This window comes from Scyliorhinus torazame, chromosome 6 (assembly GCF_047496885.1).
Source record: "Scyliorhinus torazame isolate Kashiwa2021f chromosome 6, sScyTor2.1, whole genome shotgun sequence".
NCBI classification, from domain to species: Eukaryota; Metazoa; Chordata; class Chondrichthyes; order Carcharhiniformes; family Scyliorhinidae; genus Scyliorhinus; species Scyliorhinus torazame.
In genome coordinates this window covers 135,047,678-135,067,129 of record NC_092712.1, presented here as the reverse complement: position 1 = coordinate 135,067,129, position 19,452 = coordinate 135,047,678, and the positions used below count along the sequence as shown (strand labels likewise).

Here is a 19,452-nt window from a genome sequence, read left to right as displayed (position 1 = left end):
AAAAGTGAAAAGTATTTTTCTGCGAGCAGCTCAACAGATCATTAAGTACATGAAAAGAAAAGGAAATAAAAGAAAATACATAATAGTGCAACACAAGGTACACAATGTAACTACATAAGCATCGGATGAAGCATACAGGGGTGTAGTGTTAACGAGGTCAGTCCATAAGAGGGTATGTTGTTTGTCACTTATATAAATTACATATTAAATGGGGGGGGGGGCGTAGGATCAGTAAGTTTGCGGATGATACAAAGATCAGCCAGGTGGTTAACAATGAGGTTGAGTGCCTCGAGTTAAAAGGACGATATAAAATGGGATGGTCATATTAAAAAAAATTAAATTAAATTTAGAGTTGTCATGTGGGAGTACCTTTAAAAAATGGGTGTTTACTACTGCAGTGATGTCAGAGAGTGGGTGGAGTTGGGCTGTTAGCTTTTTACTATCGTTTTAGGCTGTTTGCTGCAGGGTGTATTTTAGTTTTGTTTTCAGTGTTGGAGCTGAAGCCAGACCAAGGTGTACTGCTGTTCTCTCTGCCATCAAAAGACTATCTCTTGATCATTTGGTGAATTCAGAAGTATAAATGTTCTCAGTAGTAAATGTAAACCTAATGTGCTTCTGGTAAAAGGTGTTTTAAGTCATATGGATGTTAAAAAGGAAAGCAAAGGTTTACTTAGTGTTGTATTTGTGGGTTGTATTTGAATTAATGGTTGCTAAGATGTTCACTGTATGTTTTAAAAAGTTAACTTGAGTTCATAGAATAAACATTGTTTTGCTTTAAAAAATACTTTTCCATTTCTGCTGTACACCTGTAGAGTGGGCCGTGTGCTCCACACCACAATTTGGTAAAAGTTGTGGGTCAGGTGAACTCCATGATACACTTTGAGGTTCTCTAAACCCTGGCCCATAACAGAGTACCCAATTCTTTTTTTTACAATTAAGTGGCAATTTAGTGTGTCCAATCCACCTACCCTGCATATCTTTTTGGGTTGTGGGGGTGAGACCCATGCAGACACGGGGAGAATGTGCAAACTGCACACGGACAGTGACCCGGCGCCAGGATCGAACCCGGGTCCTCGACGCCATGAGGCAGCAGTGATTGGGATGTTGAAATGGACAGGAAAGCAGATGGAATTTAACCCTAAAAAGTGTGGGTGATACAAGGAAGGAGTAATTTTGACAAGAAAGTATTCAATGAATGGCCGGACACTGGGAAGTTCCGAGGAACAAAAGGACCTTGGGAGTGTTTGTCCATAGATCTCTGAAGGCAGAAGAGCAGGTTAATAGGGTGGAGAAAAATGCATATGGGACACTTGCCTTTATCAATCGAGACATAGATTACAAAAGCAGGGAGGTCACATTGCAGTTGTATAGAACTTTGGTGAGGCCAAAGCTGGAGTACTGTGTGTATTTCTGGTCGCCACATTATAAAAAGGATGTGATTGTACTGGAGAGGATGCAGAGGAGATTCACCAGGATGTTGCCTGGGATGGAACATTTAAAGTTATGAAACGAGATTGGATAGGCCTGGGTTGTTTTCAATGGAGCAGCGAAGATTGAGGAGGGACCTGATCAAGGCGTATAATATTATGAAGGGCATGGACAGGGTGATAGGGAGCAACTGTCCCTCAGGGAGCAACTGTTCCCCTTAGTTGAAGAGTCGGTTACAGGGGGACACAAGCTCAAGGTGAGTGGCAGGAGGTTTAGGGGGGGGGCTTTGAGGGAAAGTCTTTTTTACCCAAAGGGTGGTGACAGTCGGGAATGCACTGTAGTGGCAGGTTGCCTCACATCCTTTAAAAAGTACCTGGATGAGCATTTGGCACGTCAGAACGGTCAAGGCTATGGGCCAAGTGCTGACAAATGGGATTAGGTAAGCAGGTCAGGTGTCTTTCATGCATCAGTGCAGACTCAATGGGCCGAATGGCCTCTTCTGCACTGTATTATTCTGTGATTCGCCCTGAGGATGAATTTGATTCTTTGCCCTGCTGCAAGGTGGCTTGAATTCATTTCTGTAATCATGAGTAATCCTCAACCCCAAAGGCCCACTATGTTGACTCACAGAAAGGGAGGCATGGTGGCTAGCACTGCTGCCTCACGGCGCTGAGGACCCAGGTTTAATCCCGGCCCTGGATCACTGTCCTTGTGGAGTTTGCATATTCTCCCAGTGTTTGCATAGGTCTCGCCCCCACAACACAAAAGATGTGCAGGGTAGGTGGATTGGACACGCTAAATTGTCCCTTAATTGGAAAAAAAATTGGGTACTCTCAATTTAGTTTAAAAAATATTTACTCACAGAAATATAAACTCAACCCCTTTTGAGATTGTTTTGGAAGTTCTCGTGTTGGGTGTTCTGATGCACAAATGATCCAACACGGCTGTAGATGGTACAACTCTGTTTTATTGTCAAAACAACTGTAACAACTAACTACTGGCTTGCGTACGTGCTTCACCAGCTAACCTGTGGACCCAGCTCTATCACTATCTTAGTGAGGCACTCAGCACATGGTCTATGTCTGAGTGGCACGCTGTGAGCTCTGTGCTCTGAGCTATCTCCTGGTAGAATGAGCGGGAACTGTGGTGTTCCCTGTTTTATAGTGCGTGTGCTCTCACTGGTGATTGGCTGCAATGTTGTGTGTGTGTTGGTTGGTCCAACTACCTGTCCATCAGTGTGTGTGTGTGATTGCACCATGGTATGCTAATGTGGATATCATGACAGAAGTGACATTCCCCTTTACTTTACATTATGCGGACCATCAATCTTTGACAATGGCAAGGCTGACATCAAAAGGGAATGGTTAATTGCAGTTTCCTGGTGTAGCAGCAAAATAAGGAGGAAGTATCTTAAACAAAGCTGGAAACATTTCAAAAAAATGTGGACTTGAGCTGTGATGTTTCTAATAGTCGTAAGAGGAGGGAAGGCTAGACTCCCTCCCTCCAACATTCTCCCAAGTTGGGCAAACATACATAGAAATATCGAAAATAGGACCCGGAGTAGGCCAATCGGCCCTTCGAGCCTGCTCCACCATTCAATATCATGGCTGATCATATAAATCAGTAACCTGCTCCCACTTTCACCCCTATATCATAGAATCACTACAGTGCAGAAGGAGGCCATTTGGCCCATTGAGACTGCACTAACCCTTTGAAAGAGCACCCTCTCTAGGCCCATGCACTCACCCTATCCCTGCAACCCCACCTAACCTTTTGGATACTAAGGGGCCAATTTAACATTGCCAATCCACCTAACCTGTACATCTTTGGACTGTGGGAGCAAACCGGAGCAGACACGGGAGAATGTACAAACTCCACAGACAGTGACCCAAGGCTGGAATCGAATCTGGGTCCCTGACGCTGTGATGTAGCAGTGCAAACCACCATGCCGTCATCCTTTGGTCCATTTCACCCTAAGAGCTATGTCTAATTTCTTCTTGAAAACATATAGGGCGCGATTCTCCACTCCCACGCCGGTTGGGAGAATTGCCTGGGCCGCCAAAATTTCAGGGGACGCCGGTCCGACGCCCTCCCGCGATTCTCCCAAGCGGCGGGAACTGCCCGGTCGCGTTTCGTGGGCCGCAGGCCGGAGAATCGCCGGAGACACCCAAAATGGCGATTCTCCGGCACCCCCGCGATTCTGAGGCCCGGATGGGCCGACCGGCCAGGCCAAAACGGCGGGTTCCCCCCGGCGCCGTCCACACCTGGTCGCTGCAGTCGTGGGCGGTGCATGAACGCTGGGGGGGCGGCGAGGGGGGATCCTGCACCGGGCTTCACCTGCAATGTGGGGTGGCCCGCGATCGGTGCCCACCGATCGCGGGCCGTCCTCTCTGAAGGAGGACCTCCTTCCTTCCGTGGCCCCGCAAGATCCGTCCCCCATTTTCTTGCGGGGCGGATTTGGACAGGACGGCAACCACGCATGCGCGGGTTGGCGCCGGCCAACTCGCGCATGCGCGGATGACGTCCGTTATGCGGCGCCGGCCACATCATCTATGCGGCGCCGCTTTTATGCGGGCGACAAGGCCTGGCGCAGGTAGATGACGCGGCCCCGATACTGGCCCATTGTCAGGGCCTGAATCGGTCGGGACCGGGGCCGTTCCGCGCCGTCGTGAACCTCGACGGCGTTCACGACGGCGCGGCCACTTCGGCGTGGGAGTGGAGAATCCCGCCCATAATGTTTTGGCCACAACTACTTTCTCTGGTAGAGAATTCCACAGGTTCACCACTCTTATGGGTGAAGACATTTCTGTTCATATGGTTTACTCCATATCCTGAGGATGTGACCCCTGGTTCTGGACTCCCCTGCCATTGGGAACATCCTTCCTCCATCTACCCTGTCTACTCCTGATGGAACTTTATACATTTCTACAAGTTCCCCCCTCATTATTCTAAACTCCAGCGAATATAACCCTTACTGACTTAATCTCTCCTCATACGTCAGTCCCATCGTCCCAGGAATCAATCTCTCCTCATACGTCAGTCCCACATCCCAGGAATCAGTCTGGTATACTGCACTCCTTCCACAGCAAGAACATTCTTCCTCAGATAAGGAGATCAAAACTGCACACAATATTCCAGGTGAAGTCTCACCAAGGCTCTGTATAACAGCAGCAAGATATCCCGGCTCCTATACGTAAATCCTCTCACAACGAAGGCCATCATACAATTTGCCTTTTTTTTTTTTAAAACCGCCTGCTGACTTTCAATGACTGGTGTACAAGGACACCCACGTCTCATTACACATTTCCCTTTCCCAATCTATAGCCATTCAGATAATAATCTGGCTTCCTACCAAAGTCAATAACTGTACAATTATCCACATTATACTGCATCTGCTCCAAATCACACTGAAGCATCGCTGCATCTGCCTCACAGCTCACCCCCCCCCCCCCCCCGCCCCCCCCGCTCCCTCCAAGCTTTGTGTTATCTTCAAATTTGGAGATATTACACTTAGTTCCCTCATCTAAATCATTAATATACATTATGAATGGATGGGGTTGTAGCACTGATCCCTGTAGTACGGCACTAGTCACTGCCTGCCAGTTGGAAAAAGACCCATTTATTCCTATTCTTCGTTTCCTGTCTGCGAGCCAGTGATCTATTCATCTCAGTACACTACCCTAATTCCATGCACTTCAATCTTGCATGCTAATCTCTTACATAGGACCTGGTCAAAAGCCTTCTAAAAGTCCAAATAAAACACTTTCACTTGCTGCACCTGATCAACTCTACTAGTTACACCCAGAAGAATTCCAGTAAATTTGTCAAACATGATTTCGCTTTTGTAAATCCATGCTGATGTGGACCAATCCTGCCACTGTTTTCCAAGTGCTCTGCTATCAAATCTTTTACAAAGGACTTCAGAATTTTCCCCACTGCCAACATCAGGCTGACTGGTCTATAATTCCTTGTTTTCTCTCTACCTCCCTTTTTAAATAATGGGGTTACATTAGCTACCCTCCAATCTGTAGGAACTGTTCCAAGAATCTTGGAAGATGACGATCCACTATTTCTAGGCCACTTCCGGAAGTAATTTGGGATGTAGATGATCAGGCCGCTGAGATTTATTGGCCTTCAATCCCAATCAATTTCCCCAACACCATTTCTCTACTAATATTGGTTTCAGTTCCCCCCTCCCACTAAACCAGATTTCTCCAACATTTCTGATACAGACACAACCAAAATATATGTATTCAGCTGGTCAGCCATTTTTGTTCCCCATTATAAATTCCCCTGTTTCTGACTTTTAAGGGACCTACAGTTGTCTTCACCAATCCTTTCTCTTCATATGCCTATAGAAGCTTTTAAAGTCAATTTTTATGGTCCCCACAAGCTTACTCTCACACTCTATTTTCCCCTTCTTAATCAATTCCTTTGTCCTTCTTTGCTGAATTCTAAACTGTTCCCAATCCTCAGGTCTGCTGTTTTTTCTGGTCAATTTGTATGCCTCTTCCTTAGATCTAATAATATCTCTAATTTCCCGACTGCCTCTCCACTGGCACGGTTTTCAATCTCCCTGCCGCCCCTCCACTGGCATGGTTTTCAATCTCCCGACTGCCTCTCCACGGTTTTCAATATTCCGTCTGTCTCCCCACTGCCGCTGTTTTCAATCTCCTGACTGCCTCTCCACTAGCACGGTTTTCAATCTCTCCACTGGCGCGGTTTTCAATCTCCCGACTGCCTCTCCACTGGCGCAGTTTTAAATCTCCCGACTGCCTCTCCACTGGCACGGTTTTCAATCTCCCGACTGCCTCTCCACTGGTGCGGTTTTCAATCTCCCGACTGCCTCACCACTGGCACGGTTTTCAATCTCCCGACTGCCTCTCCACTGGCGCGGTTTTCAATCTCCCAACTGCCTCTCCACTGGTGTTGTTTTACAGAGACCACTATCCCATGCATATTAATTGTCCTTGATTTGCAGACCCAGCTCACAGAAAGCCACAATAGTACCTTGTAGACTTTTTGTACTGGTATGGCGATACAAGTTAAACATTCAGCACAGAAAAAATGTACATTATATCACAGCACAGAGGAACTGAATAAATAAAATCCTCGGACGTTTGCTGGATGGTTGGTAATTTTTACTTGTATAGTGCCTTTCACAATATCAGAATGCCCCAATTGATTTATAGCCAAAAAGCACTTTAAACGTAGTCACTTTTGTATTGGAGGGAAACATGGCAGCCAATTTAAACTTGCCAAGTTCCCACAAAAGGCAATGAACTAATGACTAGATTTGCTTTTCCTGAGTGAAGTCTGTTGAGGTAAAATTGCGTGGGACACTGGGAGATATTCAAATACTGTCACGGGATCTTTAAATTCCAACAAAGAAGATAGATTAATATGTCATTCTAGTTGTAGGTTAATCTATTTGAGTTGCATGCAATCAGATAAAACAGGTCACATGACAGATATGAAAGGTTATTCTCATGGCAATTTCAGCTTGCTATGTAATGCTGACATCCATATGAATCATTACATAGCTTTAAGCACAATACTGCTGTTGCAGTAAAAATATGTACCACTGAATGGCATTCAGAAGCAGGGCTGGAACTTATGATTCTCCAAGCAGCTCTCCTTAGTTGTACCCAGAGGGAAGATGTTGCCGAAAGGTAGACAAATCTTCACAGGTAAAATTCAAGGGAAGTCATGTGGGCTGTTCTGCCAAACCACTGGGAAATCAGCTGCATATATATCACTACCGGGTAATTTAGAGATCAAGTACAGCTTTAACAGTTTGTAATAAACCCAACAGGGCGGTCTGGTTCAGGCTTGTATGAGAATCAGATAAAACTGACAGAAACATAGAAAATAAGGAGCAGGGATAGGCCATTTGGCCCTTCTAACCTGTTCCAGCATTCATTATGATCATGTCTGCTCATCCAACTCAATAGTCTGCTCCTGCCTCCCCCCCGCCCCCCCCATAATCTTTGATCCCTTTCGCCCCAAGAGTTATGACTAACTCCTTCGTGAAAACATACAATGTTTTGGCCTCAACTACTTTCTGTGGTAGAGAATTTCACAGGCTTACCACCCTCTGGGTGAAGAACCTTCTCCTCATCTCAGTCCTAAATGGTCTACCACGTATCCTCAGACTGTGACCCCCTGATTCGGGATTCCCTCACCATTGGGAACATCCTTCCTGCATCTACCCTGTGTCACCCTGTTAGAATTTAATAAGTTTCTATGAGATCCCCCTCATTCTTCTGAACCCCAGTGAATACAATCCTAACCAACTCAATCTCTTCTCGTATGTCAGGTCCGCCATTCCTGGAATTAGTCTGGTAAACCTTCGCTGCACTCCCTCTATAGTAATAACATCAATTCTCGGATAAGGAGATGAAAACTGCACACAGTATTCCAGGTCTTACCAAGGCCCTGTGTAATTGCAGCAAGACATTCCTGCAAATGTAATTGAATCTTCTTGCTATGAAGGCCAACTTACCATTTACCTTCTTTACTGCTTGCTGCACGTGCTTGCTTACCTTCAGCAATTGATGTACAAGGACACCCAAGTCTCACTGCACCCAGGTCCCTCTTTTAATTTATATCCATTCAGATAATAATCTGCTACCAAAGTGGATAACCTCACATTTATCCACATTATACTGCATCTGCCATGCATTTGCCCACTCACTCATTCAAATTGTCCAAATCACACTGAAGCATCTCTGCATCCTCCTCACAGCTATCCTTCCACCCAGTTTTGTGACATCTGCAAACCTGGAGATATTATATTTGGTTCCGGTGGTGTTCTTTGTTTTGCGTATTTAGGATGGTTGACGTAGTGTTCCACAAAGACCACATTACAGCTTTTACTGAAACAAATTTAGTATTTTATTTACACTACCAAATTGTGTTTTGACACTTAGACCATTTACAATGCAGAATTGATCAATAACATCTAACTCATCTACTGCCAATCTCACTACTGGTATAAACTATAATCTAACCTTCTCACATAACTGCTCTTATGACCTTCACGAGCTGTCTCCTGCATGCACTCCTCCCTTAAGGTATAGCATCATTGCTTTATATAGTAGTATCTGCAGCTTCCTCTAGTGGCTATTCATCACACTACATTGTAATGCTGATAGTTATAATACCACAGTTCCCTCATCTAAATCAATTTGAAAAGTTTTACCAAATAAAGTATTTGTTTATTCCCCCTCCAGACTAGCATGCAGAAACTGCTTCAGATTCAAGCTAATTTAAAATGACTAGCGCTTTCACTGGCTGGGGAATTTTTCAGATAGACTCATTTCCTGGAACAGGTTGAACCACAATCTGTTCAGTATCAGTCACTGTTGTTCAAGTTCAGCAGATGCTCCACCTATTGCAACACAACCTTTGTGATTTTATTCATTTTTTAAATTCTTAAAATTTAGCTGAACATGTACAACATTTATTGATTGTACCACTGCACTCCAGGCACTTGACAGCAAATTAACTTGATTTGGGCAACGTAATTTTTATTACTGTGAATTGCAAATGTATGGGTGAACTTACACTAGAGTTTCTCCTTCAGCTGAAATGATAATTTTCTTTTTTTATTATATAAACATATTTTATTCCAAACACAATAAAAACCATTCACAACCATCCAGAAAACACAGCCAAAGTACAAACTGTTTGTCATTTTTAAACCTCGACTAACTTGATCCTCCCCCAAAAACACAAAATATATGTTCTTGATTCGCCAGCCCACTTGGGAAACCTATTTCCCACCTCAGGGAAGAACCTATTCACCCGAGCTCATGTCATATGAGCCCTGAGGACCACCTTAAACTGTAGCAGGCTCTAACAGGCGGAAGTCGAATTCACCCGATACAATATTTCACTCCAGGCCACTCCTCCCAGTTCCACTCCCAGCTCCTCCTCCCACTTCCCCCTTATTTCTTCTAATGATGCTTTCCCCATTTCCAGTAACCACCCTTGAATATCTGCGATTTTCCCCTCCCCCACCTCATCATATGATAACAACCTATCTAGTAAGGCATGCCTCAGCAGAGGAGGGAACGAAGAGAGCTCTTTTCACATAAATTCCTGCTACTGCATGTACCAGAATTCATTTCCCCTCAGGAGTTGGTATAGCCACCACAACTCCAACCCCCTTGAACCTCCCTTCCACGAACAAATCCCGAATATGCTCAACTCCCTCCGACACCAACTCATATGAGAAATTATCATTTTCTGATCATAATGTATATTTTAGTTTCGGCACTACTTCATTCAGGCATTTTTATGATTGAGGTGCAAGGGAAAAAACAGGCACTGCTGGTTGCTGCAAGCCAGATGCACTCTTTAAAAGGAAAGGAAAAATACCAAAATGACTGTTATTTTATTGCTCGACAACACCAGTTGTTTAACATTAATGTAGAACGACCACAAGTCATAATCAATTGCTACTTACATGGATGTCTAGTGTAGTGTAAAGTTAGGTACCAGGCCAGGGAACAGCATTTTTTATTATTTACATATCACAGAACCACCATCAATGGAAGTGGTGTTTTGAGACAGGCCTGTTCTCTTACTGCCAGATCTGTTGATTTATAGTGCAGGGCAGCTTGAACAATAATGGATCACAACGCTTGCTTCAAAGCTGCAAATGTGACTTTAAACCAAGTGCACATGTGCAAGATGCAGGTATATATCCACCAAGGAATGAAATGCACAACTTTTTGTTTTAAAATAATATTTTATTAAGGCATTTGAAAATGATCACAGGAACAGAAACATTGACATCAACATGGTAAAATAAACATTCCCCCCCCCCCCCCCCCCACCAGCCCAATCTTCACGCACCTCAACCATACAACAACAATCCGCTCTTTCACCCCCTTTGGAATGCTGCATCTGCTGACATTTTAATTTTCCCCGAGAAAGTCGACGAACGGCTGCCACCTCCAGGAAAACCCTAACATTGACCCTCTTAAGGCGAACTTTATTTTCTCGAGACTGAGAAACCCAGTCATGTCACTAACCCAGGTCTCTACACTCGGGGGCTTCAAGTCCCTTCACATTAACAAGATCCGTTTTCGGGCTACCAGGGAGGCAAAGGCCAAGACGTCGGCCTCTTTCAAATGCACAACTTTTTTATATAAACAGTATTAGTTGAGGGATAAATGTTGGACAGGGCATTACAGAAAACTTAGGTCTCATCCGTAAGACAGCATCTGCAATAATATAGCACTCCCTCAGTATTAGAACATAGAACAGTACAGCACAGAACAGGCCCTTCGGCCCTCAATGTTGTGCCGAGCCTTGACCGAGACCAAGATCAAGCTATCCCACTCCTGGTCATTCTGGTGTGCTCCATGTGCTTATCCAGTAACCGCTTGAAAGTTCCTAAAGTGTCCGACTCCACACCCTAACCACTCTCTGAGTAAAGAACCTACCTCGGACATCCCTCCTATATCTTGCACCCTGGACCTTATAGTTATGTCCCCTTGTAACAGCTACATCCACCCGAGGAAATAGTCTCTGAACGTCTACTCTATCTATCCCCCTCATCATCTTATAAACCTCTATCAAGTCACCTCTCACCCTCCTCCGCTCCAAAGAGAAAAGCCCTAGCTCCCTCAACTTTTCCTCATAAGACCCATCCTCCAAACCAGGCAGCATCCTGGTAAATGATCACAGGAACAGAAACATTGACATCAACATGGTAAAATAAACATTTTTTGAGATGTGGATCAGAAATTGGCTAGCTGAAAGAAGACAGAGGGTGGTGGTTGATGGGAAATGTTCAGAATGGAGTACAGTCACAAGTGGAGTACCACAAGGATCTGTTCTGGGGCCGTTGCTGTTTGTCATTTTTATCAATGACCTAGAGGAAGGCGCAGAAGGGTGGGTGAGTAAATTTGCAGACGACACTAAAGTCGGTGGTGTTGTCGACAGTGTGGAAGGATGTAGCAGGTTAAAGAGGGATATAGATAAGCTGCAAAGCTGGGCTGAGAGGTGGCAAATGGAGTTTAATGTAGAGAAGTGGGAGGTGATTCACTTTGGAAGGAATAACAGGAATGCGGAATATTTGGCTAATGGTAAAGTTCTTGAAAGTGTGGATGAGCAGAGGGATCTAGGTGTCCATGTACATAGATCCCTGAAAGTTGCCACCCAGGTTGATAGGGTTGTGAAGAAGGCCTATGGAGTGTTGGCCTTTATTGGTAGAGGGATTGAGTTCCGGACTCGGGAGGTCATGTTGCAGCTGTACAGAACTCTGGTACGGCCGCATTTGGAGTATTGCGTACAGTTCTGGTCACCGCATTATAGGAAGGACGTGGAGGCTTTGGAGCGGGTGCAGAGGAGATTTACCAGGATGTTGCCTGGTATGGAGGGAAAATCTTATGAGGAAAGGCTGATGGACTTGAGGTTGTTTTCGTTGGAGAGAAGAAGGTTAAGAGGAGACTTAATAGAGGCATACAAAATGATCAGGGGGTTGGATAGGGTGGACAGTGAGAGCCTTCTCCCGCGGATGGAAATGGCTTGCACGAGGGGACATAGCTTTAAACTGAGGGGTAATAGATATAGGACAGAGGTCAGAGGTAGGTTCTTTACGCAAAGAGTAGTGAGGCCGTGGAATGCCCTACCTGCTACAGTAGTGAACTCGCCAACATTGAGGGCATTTAAAAGTTTATTGGATAAACATATGGATGATAATGGCATAGTGTAGGTTAGATGGCTTTTGTTTCGGTGCAACATCGTGGGCCGAAGGGCCTGTACTGCGCTGTATTGTTCTATGTTCTATGTTCTAAATCTCCTTTGCACCCTTTCCGATGCTTCCACAGCCTTCCTATAGTGAGGTGACCAAAACTGCACATAATACTCCAAATGTAGTCTCACCAGGGTCATGTACAGTTGCAGCATAACCCCATGGCTCTGCTCCCTAAGTGCACCCTATGTCTGTGACCAGAAGTCTATGAACAAGACTATCAAGTCACCTCCAAATATTGGAACCAGATGCTGAAATTGAAACCTACATTAGAATAAAATACTGACATCTCTGTCCAATTTCCCCTTGTTCATGTGCTCTGCAATTTCATACCTGATGCTCATGGTACATCATGATCAACATGCTCAGCATGAAACCATTTAAATAAGCTAATCCTGTGTTATATCTCTTAATAAATTCCATCCTGCAAAGGCATATTTATTGTCTGAAGAATGTCAATACTGTTGTTGCAGGCAGTAATTGTGCCACATTGACTTTTTTGTCCAGTCCTCACTGCACAAACACCCGAGTTCTGCCTGTTAACGCAGAAAGCAGAAGTTTGATTATCTGTACAGCTGTTTGTGCCCAACTGTTGAGAATCAGGGCAGGGGATTCATTTTGCATAGGGAAGACTTTCAGGCGCAATGCTGACAATTTTCATGTGGTACCTGGTAAATGTGGCAATTTAAGGGCCTGAACCACTTTTAGTCCCGATTCTCAAACTTAAAAAAAAACAGGCTGCAGACATCAAACAGCGATTGTACTGCAGTTCACAGTTCAGGAGCTACAGTGCACAGAAGCTGGTAGATAAGGTGAGTTTGGGGAGGGCAGGGGGAAAGAGGGGTGAAGAAAAGCCAATTCTGACAACCTCAAGCTCTTGTCGCCATTTTTACCTCTTGGGGCCATGTTGACCAAATCTGGATGTTGACAACCCTCCAGTCAATTTTTGACCTGAGCGCCAACCTTGTTTTTGTACCCCCCTCCTCAAGAGCTGCACATCAAACACTGAAGAAATAGGCTGCCCTTCAGGTGGATTGGCGTATTTATTTTCTGGAAAATTCACATGTTTACATGTAAAATAGTGTGATTTAATATGTTTTTAGGCGATCATGGACTCAAATCGTATGTTCACTATCAGTTAACAGAGGATATGTTGGGGGGGGGGGGGGGGGGGGCTGCTGCTGCTTTTCTTAGTTGGCTAAATACCAAAGCGAGGTTTCGAAGAACACCAACAGCGGAGATTAAATTCTTATTCCGACTGAGGTAGACCTGGAATCTGCTCACCCTGCGCCAGAGAGAGGAAGGCAATGGCAAACTACCACCGACAAAACTGTCAAGAGAAACAGCTCAGGGGGCGGCACAGTGGGTAGCACTGCTGCCTCATAGCGCTGAGGACCTGGGTTCGAATCCCGGCCCTGGGTCACAGTCCGTGTGGAGTTTGCACATTCTCCCAGTGTCTGCGTTAGTTTCGCCCCACAACCCAAAGATGTGCAGTGTAGCTGGATTGGCCAAGCTAAATTGCCCCTTAATTGGAAAAAAATAATTGGGTACTCTAAATTTATATCAAAAAGAGAAACAGCTCAGGATGAAATACCAGCAGACAATGAACCAAGAACCTGCTTTCATCGAATGAATCATTTAACTATAATATAATTACAAACTGCTGCAATACATAAGCAATCAGAAACTGTTTCACACTACAACACCATTTGGTGATTTTTGATGTAAAATCAAGAGGACTATGAACAGGATAAATTTTTCATTACAATCTTTCACCTTTTACTGAACAATTCAACCGCCACAAATCATGTATTTCTGCCAATAGGTTCCTCAAGTTAATTTCAGTAAATTGGTACAGGGTAACAAACAGCACATTTATGAATTAATTATACCTAGTGCACAAAAGAAAATAACATAATTTTTATAAATTAAAAAATGTTTGCAGCTTGAAGAGAAAGAGGACCGCTGGAGAGTCTTAACATTTAGTTTTGAAAATATTTTTATTAGGTTAACATTTTATACAAAATATACAAGTAACAATCAAAACCACAAACTATAACAAACAAAAAGCAAAACCTCCGCAATCATAACCCCACCTCCCCAATAGAATTCCCCTCCCTAATAACAGCGATCAGATCCTTGAAATGCAATATAAATGGACGCCTTCTGTCATAGACCCATCAACTGCTCCTCTCATCGTGAACATAGCCATCTCGAGATGAGAAAGCTCCATCAAGTCACCCAGCCATGCTGTGGCACTGGGCGGTGCTGCCTGTCTCCAGGTCAGCAGGATCTACTGCCGAGCCAGCAATGAGGCAAAAGCCAAAGCACCACCAAACCCCGTCCTCAGTTCTGGCTGGTCTGACACCCCAAATATTGCCACTAACAGGCAGGGCTCCAAATCCACATTTAGAATTGCAGATAGTGTTTAAAATAAGGCCCGCAAAAACCCACCAACTTGGGGCAGGACCAGAACATATGCCAATGGTTCGCAGCCCCCCTTGAACACTACTCACACCTATCCTCAACCCCTTCAAAAAAACAACTCATTCTAGCCTTGGTGAGATGTGCTCAGAAAACCACCTTGAGCTGAATCATACTTAATGGAGGATGATATGGCATTCACCCTACAGAGAGATTCACTCCACACCTCCATCTCCAAAATGGGACCCAGCTCCTCCTCCCTCCTAACCTTCATCTCCTCCACTGATATCTGCCCTTCCCCCATGATCTGTCAGTATATCCTGGACATCCATGGTTGCACAGTGGTTAGCACTGTTGCTTCACAACTCCAGGGTCCCAGGTTCGATTCCCACCTTGGGTCACTGTCTGTGCGGAGTCTGCACGTTCTCCCCGTGTCTGTGTGGGTTTCCTGCGGGTGCTCCGGTTTTTTCCCCCACAGTCCAAAGATGTGCAGTTTAGGTGTGCATTGGCCATGATAAATTGCCCTTCGTGTCCAAAAGATGGGGTGGGATTATTGGGTATGGGGAATAGGGTGGAGGTGTTGGCTTGGGTCGGATGCTCTTTTCAAGGGTCGCAGCAGACTCGAGGGGCCAAATATCCTCCTTCTGCACTGTAAATTCTATGATTCTATGCTGCCCTCCTCTGACCTCGCTCAAGAAATAATTCTCTCCAGCAAAGTGGATGGCGGTGCCACCGAGAATATCAGCAAAAGCTCGCCGGACCCAATCACACATCAGAACATATCCATCCCACTAATGCCTATCTTCCCCCTTAGCACCTCCCAGTCTACAAACCGATTCCCCCAAAAATAAGTCCTTTACCCGCTCCTGCCCCTTCCTTTCCACTCCCCAATCATGGTATCAATTTTCCCAGCCGAAACAAATGGTTACCAAGGGGACCACCTTGACATCCCCCCGCCCGCACCCCCCCCCCCCCCTCCCCCTCCGCACGTACAGCATGAAATGCTGGCAAAGCTGCTGCCATATCTTTAGCGTAGAGATGACCACTAGGTTCAATGAACAAAGAAAAGTACAGCACAGGAACAGGCCCTTCGGCCCTCAAAGCCTGGGACATGATGCCCTAACTAGAAAAAAAACCTGCTGGCAGCTGAAAGCCACACTTTCCTTACTCTCACCCTGCTACTGAAGTTCCCATTTCTATTACTTTCAGCAACAACAAAAAAAAAACTGCACTTCTCCAATGAATATAGAAACTTTCAGACCACGTTGCGTGTCTCTGCCTTCTTGTACTGTCTTCCAATTATATACTTTTCCTTACTCTGCAGTTGTCACTGTTACTTTCCTACTTTATGCATTTTTCTGTTCCTGTGTTTCTCACTGGACACTTGCTGTTTTGCTATATTTGTTCCCATTACCTCAAGGATCTCTCCCAGTTGTATAATTTTCCTCCAACTGCTGTTGCTTTATCTAGTGATCCCTCCCAAATGGTTGACAAGATCACACATGGGGTAAATTTTCTAAGTCTAAGCAATTTGTGAGGAAAGCTTAGAATCTTAGACCATAAGCTTAATAAATTAAAATAAAGAACATTGGTTCAATTAGGAAGACATCTAGGTCTGAGTGTTCAGGTACACTTGCTCAAGTGAGCCCAAATGATGTTGCAGCTTAGCACGAATAAGAAAATAAATTAAAGCTTCAGAAGAATTAGGAATCTCAGTATTAAGGAGTTATCATAAGTATTTTGTTTTTTAGTAAATCCAGATGAAATTTCATTTGGCTCAATTTTGTCACAGTCTGCGGGCTGGGTACTTCCGCCCCGCCCACCACAAGATTGCCACGGGCAAGATGTGGACAATAGTATTTCAGTTATTTTATAATAATCTTTATTAGTGTCACAAGCAGGCTTGCATTAACACTGCAATGAAATTACTGTGAAAATCCCTTAGTCGCTACACTCCAGCGCCTGTTCGGGTATACCGAGGGAGAATTCAGAATGTTCAATTCACCTAAGAAGCACGTTTTTTCGGGATTTGTGGGAGGAAACCGGAGCAGCCGGAGGAAACCCACGTCGACACGGGGAGAACGTGCAGACTCCGCACAGACATTGACCCAAGCCGGAATTGAACCCGGGTCCCCGCTGCCGTGAAGCAATAGTGCTAACCACTGTGCTAACATGCATAGTTGAAGGGTCAGTTGGGCAGGGACAAAGTTCAAGGTGAGGAGCAGGAGGTTTGGGGGGGGGGGGGGGGGATGTGAGGAAAAAGCTCTTTACCCAGAGGGTGGTGACCAACTGGATTGCATTGCCTGGGAGGGTGGTAGAGGCGGGTTGCCTCACATCCTTTAAAATGTACCTGGATGAGCATTTGACACATCATAACATTCAAGGCTTTGGGCCAAGTGCTGTCAAATTTATTAGGTAGCCAGGTGAACTGTTTTTCATGTGTTGGTGCAGACTCGATGGGCCGAAGGGCCTCTTCGGCACTGTATTTTCTGTGATTCTGTGAAGTTGGGGGAGAATCTAGGTTATTCTGTTGCTTTTATTCTATGTACCTGCCAGTCAGTCCCGCAGGGTGTCGGAGGCTGGGGTCCCAGGCCAGGCGGCTGCTTTCCTGCCCTCCGCCACCCTTCAGTTTGTGCAGCTACACTAATGAAGAGAACCTGCAAAGGGTGGTGGCAGGAAGGGCCTCAGCCCACAATCAGCACACGTAAAGGTAACATTATCTCTCAAGAGTCTCTTGTTCAAGCGGCTACAAACTGGCAAATCAACATAGATATTCAAGTATTGCACTCACTGAAACATTTCCGTAACCAGTTGAAAACCACTGCTCTAATAAGACCATAACCATAGTCAATATAAGTAAATGTGACATTTTTGAGCAATCGATTCAGCTGAAAAAAAATTGGTGTGCTGTGGAATTGTTTGTCTCGTTGAAGTGTGCCGCCGTGTTATTGAAAAGGTTGGGAACCACTGATCTACAATATCAACAACATCATCATATTCATCTAGTGCTTTTCACACAATAAAACGCCCCAGGGCACTTCACAAGAGAACATTGAACACCAAAGGCGATATGCGGGCAGATGAACAGAAATTTGGTCAGGGGTAAGCTTGAAGGAGTGTCTTGAAGGAGGAATGAGAGGTGGCGAGGCAGGCAGAATTCTATCAAGACCATGGGATCCTTGGCAACAGGACGCAAATGTTACCATTGGTGGAGCTATTAAAATTGAGGCCGGAACTTGAGATTTGCAGATAACTGTTAAGTCCTGCGGAAGTGAGAGCGGGAGGAAGCCATAGAGGAATTTGCAAATAAGGATGTGAGTTTTAAAATGGAGGCGTTGTTTACCTGAGAGCCAGTGGAGGTGACTCTGAGACAGCGTGTGAGTGGACGAGAGGGACTTGGCCAGTTGGGGCACGGACAGCAGAGAGATTTGGAAAACCTCGAGTTTGGTAATGAAAGTTGGAGCGTCGCAGAAACAGTAAACTATAACTATTAAAGCGTCCAGATTTTCTGAACGACTCAAGCTCACAACGAAACTATCCCTTAAAACACCGAGGGGCAACAATGAGTTTTCAGAACTCTCAGGCCACTTTCTACCACAGCAAATCTAAGAAGCATTTCATACCATCGGCTGAAGAAAGTTCAAATCTATTTTATTCGAAAACAAATTAAATATTCATAGGAAATGGTCGCACAAAGGCTTCCACATTGACTCCCATACCTGCAGTTCTCCCAAATTCTGCCATTGCCGGTGAGTGGGACGCAAATTTCAGCCAAACTGGGAGAAGCAGCTCACCGTGGACTGGCTTCCGATTTACAATGATGCCAAAAAGGAGGAATCGATACGTCGTCATGTAAAAGTGGGAGGGCTAGAGGATCAAAACACACATCTCCGAAGCACCCAATTAAAAATCACTCCACCACGAGTTGCGTTCAAATATTATAACTTAGAGAGATAACACTTCACACTGCTACCCACAAAGGTTGCGAAATTTCTTATTTCCATTGGCAGTAAACATGTTCCATTTCGAGAGGTCACAGATTATTCTTTGGGTTGTCCTCCCGTCCCGTCCCCCCCCCCCCCAAAAAAAAAAATGCGCCCGCGTGTCGGGGCTGAAAACAAGCCGATTTCTAAAACAGGCCAAGCCCGTGATAAATAAATGTGTCAAGAAGGGCCCGCTGCTGTAAATCTTAGACCAGCACTCGTTTCCCTGTGTTAACCAGCTGTGTGCAGTCCATGTCTGGTAGGAGGTCGAGATCCTCCTCCCAGCGTTACTTCCCTCTATGAATGTGCAGGTCAGAGAGTTCATAAAGAGGAATTGTCCCCCAGCAGCCTGAGTTTCAGCAATTAAAACCTCCCTGCACTTATACAAATCTTTTAGTTTATTGACAGTATCAAAATACAAAAGACAATACAATGAGGACACCAATCTCTTGGCACCCAGAACAACCCCCCCCTAACCTACATCAGTGCAAAGCGTGTCTACATCATGCCTGGTTCCCAAACATGGTGCTTGCATGGATCTGCCACTGGCGGTCAATATTATCATCTTTTATAAGAATAATAATCTTCATAATCTTTATTGTCACAAGTAGGCTTACATTGACACTGCAATGAAGTTACTGTGAAAGTCCCCTAGTCGGCACATTCCGGCGCCTGTTCAGGTACACAGAGGGAGAATTCAGAATGTCCAATTCACTGAACAAGCACGTTTTTCGGGACTTGTAGGAGGAAACCGGAGCCCGGAGGAAACCCATGCAGAAACGGGGAGAACATGCAGACTCCGTACAGACAGTGACTCAAGCCGGGAATCGAACCTGGGACCCTGCC

The 19,452-nt window shown here is 45.1% G+C and overlaps 1 protein-coding gene across 2 annotated transcripts in view; it reads right to left on the bottom strand.

The window, feature by feature from the left end:
• Positions 1 to 18,603, bottom strand: part of LOC140425032 (uncharacterized) — a 45,915-nt gene extending 27,312 nt beyond the window's left edge. The window contains exon 1 of one of the 2 annotated variants that reach the window (XM_072508820.1): positions 18,343 to 18,603. In XM_072508820.1, coding sequence (XP_072364921.1) covers positions 18,343 to 18,475 — 133 coding nt within the window. In that variant the 5' untranslated portion in view covers positions 18,476 to 18,603. The remainder of the gene's footprint in view (positions 1 to 18,342) is intronic. The other variant, XM_072508819.1, reaches the window with a different exon arrangement.
• Positions 18,604 to 19,452: the final 849 nt, after the last annotated feature.